The sequence below is a fragment of the Sinocyclocheilus rhinocerous genome, unplaced genomic scaffold, assembly GCF_001515625.1.
Source record: "Sinocyclocheilus rhinocerous isolate Xijiao unplaced genomic scaffold, SAMN03320098_v1.1 scaffold2165, whole genome shotgun sequence".
In the NCBI taxonomy this organism is placed as follows: Eukaryota; Metazoa; Chordata; class Actinopteri; order Cypriniformes; family Cyprinidae; genus Sinocyclocheilus; species Sinocyclocheilus rhinocerous.
In genome coordinates this window covers 58,636-65,954 of record NW_015653115.1, presented here as the reverse complement: position 1 = coordinate 65,954, position 7,319 = coordinate 58,636, and the positions used below count along the sequence as shown (strand labels likewise).

The 7,319-nt window shown below is 36.4% G+C and overlaps 1 protein-coding gene across 1 annotated transcript in view; it reads right to left on the bottom strand.

Annotated features, from left to right (window-relative positions):
• Window positions 1-331: 331 nt before the first annotated feature.
• Window positions 332-7,319, bottom strand: part of LOC107715577 (exostosin-1a-like) — a 63,038-nt gene continuing 56,050 nt past the window's right edge. Inside the window, 6 exon segments of the mRNA XM_016521721.1 lie at window positions 332-1,247; window positions 2,527-2,698; window positions 2,912-3,072; window positions 5,328-5,417; window positions 5,620-5,715; window positions 7,130-7,296. Of these exon segments, the coding sequence (XP_016377207.1) occupies window positions 1,062-1,247; window positions 2,527-2,698; window positions 2,912-3,072; window positions 5,328-5,417; window positions 5,620-5,715; window positions 7,130-7,296 (872 nt within the window). The 3' untranslated portion in view covers window positions 332-1,061.

The following is a 7,319-nucleotide window of genomic DNA, read 5'->3' as shown; positions in this document are numbered from 1 at the left end:
CGTAAACAGATTTGGTGTTTTAAGCCCCTCCACGCTTGTCATTAGAAAAGTGGCATCGCTGCATTAACAAGTAGTTATATTATTAATTTGAATTGTAAGAATATTTTAGATGTAAAAATGTGTCACTTTCAAAAACAAAGAGAGAAGAAGTGGAGTGACATCTGAATTAGCTGCAGTGTGAACGTGGCCTCTGATATGGCATTACACTTGTAAGACTCGCAAGAAAACCAGACAGAGAACGAGATGTTTGTGGAATTGGGTCTAAATCATCAAAAAATACTACAATTATGTCAGTTTGACAAAACACACCAAAAGGCTTTTATAGAAATAAAAGTAAAAAAAAAAAAAAAAACTTTGGGCCAATTTGTGGAACACCTACATTTGAATCCAAATATAAGCAGCATGAACAAGGTGTATTTGCATTCATACAAAACCCCTTTGGGCTCCCAGATATGGTCCATCTGAAAGCTCAGGCACTGTGATGTTGTGCACGGTGTTTTGCACGCTCGACTTCTCCACGGGACGTCATCCTACTTCTTCAAGAGGGGCGTAACGCTTGTCGAAGGCGAACTGAATAAACATGCATGGCTGGACCGCAGGCGACCCTTCCAGCCAGGCTTATTGCACATCTAACATGGAGAGGTCTGATCCAGAGGTTAAACCGACGTGCGGTAGTCTATATTCTGACTGCATGTGGATGTGTGTGTGGCTGCCTGGCTTTGGCAAATTTGCCATGGTCACCATTGTCATTGGCAAAGCATTATAAGAGGGGGTGTGGAAGACAGAAAGCTGCCAATATTGGCGTGTCTTTGTGTTGTGCTATACTCAGCCAAAAAACGTCAATGTGGTCTGGAATAAAACCTCTTGCTTTCATATATCAATAGTGGCAACCTCTAACAGATGGATCTTCATCGAGCACAACACCTTCCCCCAATCTTGATGCGCTCCCTCCCTGAGGGTTTCCGTGCCCCCGTTTTTATCCCTGTTGATCTGGTTTTTCAGGGGTTTTTTCGGATGCCGTTTCCTATCCCCGTTCAGAGGGAAAGGGTTTCTAAGCTTCGTCAGAGTCTCTCGATGTCTCTGTACTTTTTGCGCAGTATCGATACCTGGTCCTTGAACAGAACGGGATCCAGTCTCATCTGCGAATGGACCAGGGGCATGGTGCCAAACCAGCTGGCAAATTTGTTCATGCACGTCTGCCGCTGGGCAAAGTGGTCAGGATCTGCCCAACGTGATGCCCGGGACGTCTGCGAATGAAAGACAGAGTTAGTTAGCCGCCATATCCACCTTATTTTTAACTTTAAGAGCGGATGCGATCATTTGTAACCTGAATGTGTAAGACATCTGGTGACATTTGCTTCTTGTTATTTTACCTGCACAAACCCGTTATGCTGCTTGAAATTATTTTATATTATCATAATCATGAACACACTGCTCTGTAGTAAACAGTTTTACTGTTTACTGCACTGTTATTCTTCTAGTTATCTACCTATAGCGGCTAATGAATCAGAAAATGCCTTGCTGTGGTGTTGCAAAACTATGTGGATAACAGACGCTCTCTCTCTTAATGCTTGTGTATCAATGTTAAACCAGATCGATGCAACTGCATATAATGTATAAAGGATAAAAAATTCTAATTCAAACAAAAAATGGCTTGTACTTTGCTTTTAAACTAAATTTGACTTGTAAACAACAACAACAACAAAAATACATTATATTTAGACATTGGCTATTCAAGATAGGCTATTGGCTTTTAAAAAGACGTTTTAATGTTTTAATTATTTTAAATAGAAATATTTAATTACATATTATTTTACATATAAAATAAAATATTTTGATGTTGACGTGAAATATAATCCAGGCATGATCTTGACAGGGTTACTATAGTTAACTAAAACTAAAACTAAAAACAATCAAATAAACATTTTTTAATAACTTGAAATAAAATTAGCATTACCTGAAATAAAATAAAATATAAAGCACTTAAACTTATTTTAGCAAGTTGCCAAGGCAACATTTCGCACTTGTATTTAGTTGAATTAATTAAAACTGAAATTGAAATAAAAACGAATAAAAACCATTTAAACAAACTAATAATAAAAAAAAAACACAACACAATTACTAAAACTAAAATAAAAATGGAATATTTAAAAATAAAAATTAATTCAAAATATTTATAAAAACTATAATAGTACCTATTGATATTAAAATAACACTGGTTCTTGACGGGTTTCGTGAAATTTTGGATTTGCAGAAAGTGCTGAGGGAATTCACAGAACACATTCAAAATAACAGACTATCTTAATATGAGAATAGCAGAAGCTGTTGAAGGAAGCTGAAGTATTTCCTCAAGTCATTATAAGCTATTTTTGGGAGGGGAAAACAGTGTCGCACTTGTCTCAACCCTTCCCCAGAATTCCAGATTTAACTCTGCAGGAAATACTAGCACTCAAACAGCTGAACATACGAGGTGAATATCTGAAACTGAGAACGGCGACAATTACATTGATTTAATGCAGTTTGTACCTGTCCCATCATCGTCTCCTTGTACTGCTTCTTTTGGGTGACCTTGATAGGAGGCATCTTAGTGACAGCAGACACCAGGAAGTTCATGAGGATGTCTTCACAGTTTGAGAGCTGGTCAACCATACTCTTTAAGCTGCTGGGCAGGTAGTGTGTATACAAGTAGTTATAATACCTGGAGTAAGAAAAGATAGCCTGTTAAATGCCTTTATAAAACTTGTCAACCATGATGAATCACTAACAGTAGTGAGCTGCCTGCCTAGGGAACATGTGGGTACTTAGACTGTTTCAGCAGTACAGGAGGTTGGCAGCTCATTCCACCACAGATGAGCAGAGAGGGTGAAGGTTCTGGAAAGTGACTTCGTGCCTCCTTGTGAAGGGAACTTACCTGTGGTAGAAAGCAGCTCCAGTCAGCACCATGGAGTAGTCATTGGTCCACTTGGAGGTGTAGCCCCAGCGCTCCTTGTTAGAGTCCCAAAAATGGCTCCGTGCAGGGTATCCCACAATCCTCTCTGGGAAACTCTGCCAAACTGTAAAGGCAAAATCCACCTGCAGAAACAAGAATTCTTTAATAAGTACTCAACCATTCACACATAAACCCTAAGATTTGTCACTGTGTTGAACAATTTAAACGGTTTCCAAAAGCTCAGACACAAACAAGATTTCAGAAATATTTAACTCAGAATTCAGTCCTGCATAAAAAGAGTAAAACTCAAGTTAGTGGTCAACCAATGCGGCAGATATTGATATTTAGAGAGCAGGGTGACTGAAAAGCAATTTATTGCTGAAAATACAATTTAAAGCTCCATTTTTTGTTTGAAATTAAAATGTAACAAATTTTGTTAAAACATTAATCAACATAGTTTGCATGGCACTGCATTGTAACAATGCAAATTACAAGTTACAACTTTAGTGTACTTGCCAATAAATAGCCTTGTTAAGTAGGGATGCACCGATACCACTTTTTTCAGAACGAGTCCGATACGGATACTTTCATTTTTGGTAAATGCCGATACCTGTATTTTCACAGCATTTGTAATTTTTTTTTCAGTTTGTTACAGAAACAAAATAATAGTAATAATAATAATAATAATAATATGAATCATGTTAGTTGGCTTCATTTAGCAAACAGATATTACCTTCAGTTATTTCCACACTTAATTATACCTGTTAAAATGTATTGTATAAGCTTTTGTTACTTTCACTGTTCATTTTAATGTACTATTTTGGTGATGTAATTTGCGTCACGCGCAGTGTACACGGACCCTCGCGTACGAGTAAAAACCGAAGTATACTTTGGCCTTAAAGCAAGCTAAACATATGCAGTGCACACGTTTGTATTGGTGCAGAATGAGAGAGACACTTACAGCCTAGCGCATTTCACCCAGTCTGCTAGTTTCACTTCTGCTTTAAAATAAATGCTGTTTATAGTGAATGCGCCTATAATTTTTGTTTGTTTTATATTTACGATTTAGTTTTAATCCAAATGCATGCGCTAATGGAGCGAACATCAATCAAGATCATGCAACAGAAGTTGGACTCTCGGACTCTCTCTCGCTCGCTCTCGTTCTTCCTTACCGTCAAATAACTTTAGTAACTTGTGCATTGTTTTACTTACTTGCTTTTGACATATCTGACCGAACTACAAACTTTCCAGTGATGTCTGTGAGATATTCACTCGACAAGCTCGCGCATCTGTGCAGCCGCGCGCTCAATCCACTCAGCGCGCTCTGCTTATCAGCTCGGGCACATCCGCTATACAGGCGTGAATATTGAATGTTTAACATTATATTAATTACTTACATGTACTTCATAGACATCCTTAATCTCTAATAACTCCATTCTACTCTCTGTTGTTCTGTTTTCAGTGTTTCTTTTTCTGGACACAGCTCTATTCACACGCTGTTTGGTATCGGCTTTTGGTATCGGGGCATTTTTACGAGTACGAGTACAGGAGCGCAGTATCGGTATCGGTGCATCCCTATTGTTAAGTAATAGTTTTCATCGTTATCTGATATGAATAGCAATCGCTTTGTCTGATGTCAGTGTTGCCAAACTTTTGAGACATTTTTTTTTTTTTAACTCGATTTCAGCAAGTCAAAACAACAGCAAATAAGTATGGAAGCTTGCTTCCACCAAGGGATAAAAAAATAAATAAAAAGGTAATTATGACATTTTATTTCACAATTCTGAGAAGAAATGTTTGAATTGTGAGATATAAAATCGGAATTGCAAGAAAAAAGTCAGAACTGTGAGATAAAAAGTCGTAATTACCGTTTTATTTTATATTCCGTGGTGAGAGCAAATAAACAGAATTTGGGTTTGGTTGGTGCAAACTCAGAATCCTGGGAAAAAAGTCAGAATTGCAGGGTTTAAACTCAGAATTCCAGAGGGGGAAAAAAAAAATCAGATTTGCAAAATTTGCAAATTGATAGATAAACTCAAGAAAGATTCACTTTTTTTCTCACTCATTGTGAGAAAAAAAGTTGCAATTTCTATTTTTTTAATTCCGTGGCAGAAACAAGCTTCCATATAAAATCTTACTTGTTTTTTCAAATATCCTTCTTTCGTTCTCTTGAGTTTTGATTTTATTACATGTGACATTCACACTGATGAGGCAATAATCAAGGTGATCATTACCAAGTAATGTGTGTTTATGCTTTAACCACTAAAGGATAAAAAGTTACATAGTGTAAACTTTAATGAGCAAATGTACACATTTCTGAAATAACATGAGCACTTGTTTTATACAACACGCACGCAAAATTCACAAAACCTAGAACCATTCTGATTTGTTGGCTCACCTCTGTAGTCGAGAGCACAGTGTCTTCATCCAGACTCAAGACTGCATCTGTTTTGATGTTTTCATAGGGCAGAAATCGGCTGCTCATCACCTAAACATGTAATCAATGCATGAAACCTCCAGAAAATGCTCAATATCTCTAACTTTAGTAAGAAAAACATTCAAGCCACAGCGCAAAACCACGGCAGCAGCAAATCTATACATCATCCATCATTTTTCATCGCAGGCGAGTAACACCAGACACTTCATTTGATATGATGAGAATATAAAGACAGCATGGTGTGGAGATTCACCTTGCTCTCGCCCTCGATTACGATGACTGGAACAGAGGTGGCGGGCCAGCGGTGCTTCGCAGGGAGAGGCTTGTCACAGTTCCACAGGACGATGATCTGATACAAGCACACAGATGCTGTCAAGCAGGCTGTACCAGGGCCATTTCTACTATTCACTACATTTTTATATCATATACACTATCACACAAACGTTTAGGGTTGTTACGTTTCTTTAATGTTTTTGAAAACATTACAGAACATCACCAACGCTGCATTTATTTGATGAGATATACAGCAAAAACAGTAATATTGTGAAATATTATTATACTTTACAATAACTATGTTCTATTTGAATATATTTTTAAAAATGTAATTGATTCCTGTGATGCGAAGCTGAATTTTCAGCATCATTACTACAGTCTTCAGTGTCACATGATCCTTCAGAAATCATTCTAATATGCTGAATTGCTGCTCAAGATAAACAGCGGTGGCCTGCTTACCGAGTACAGCATAGAAGAAAGGGAAGTCGCCTAGGTAGGATGAGTATTGGGGCAAAGTGAAAAGTCCTCCGGGCAACCGATTCCACATCAGAGTGCTGTGGGCGTTATGTTGCAACACACGGTCCTGGATGATCTGCAAAAGGAAGAGTTTTGAATGATCTCTGAATCATTTCTCACCACTGATGTTCATTAGATCCATCAGACTCACTTTAACGATAACATTAACATGGCTCAAATCTCACAAGCGTTTAACTTTCATAAACATGGAGATATACAGCAAAAACAGTAATATTGTGAAATATTATTATACTTTACAATAACTATGTTCTATTTGAATATATTTTTAAAAATGTAATTGATTCCTGTGATGCGAAGCTGAATTTTCAGCATCATTACTACAGTCTTCAGTGTCACATGATCCTTCAGAAATCATTCTAATATGCTGAATTGCTGCTCAAGAAACATTTCTAATTAGCAATGTTGAAAAGAAGGAAAGTTTTTACTGTCACTTTTGATAAATTTTATTTCTTTCGGTACTTTTTTTTTTCCCAAAAAATCTTACTTTTGAATGTTAGTGAATTCAAACTTAATAAACAAGATCATAAACTCACAATATTTAAAGATGGTAATTAATTTATTTTATCACAGTAGTTTTTTTTTTTTTACATTGTGGATGTTTTTATTGTTTCCATCGTTTCCATTTTCTTGCAGTTGTTTAATAATAAAGTTAGAATTAATGAAGTTGAAGTGTTTGAGCTTGACCATATTTCTGAAAGCCTGATATTTTGCAACTAACTGAAATAAAAAGAAATTAAGTTGAAGTACTAAAATTAGGGAAAATAAACTAAATTAAAATGAATGAAAGCTAAATAGAAATATTACTAAAAACCCCAAAACTAATGAAAATGACAAAGACGCATAACAAAATGACTAAAACCTAAACTAAAATTAAATGAAAACTGAAAATATAAAAACAAAAGCTATTTCAAAATACTATAATAGCACATAAATAATACTAAAATAACACTGACCTGGGCACAGTACTGTGATTTGGCCACAGCCACTAGCAACTTGAAAATCGGTTGAGACTGAGATACAAGAGGCGTGACAGCGTGAATGACGGCTGTGAACTTCTGCTGTGGTTTAACACCTGTGAAGAAGATGATCAATATATTTCATCTAGACAATTCATATATATATATATATATATATATATATATA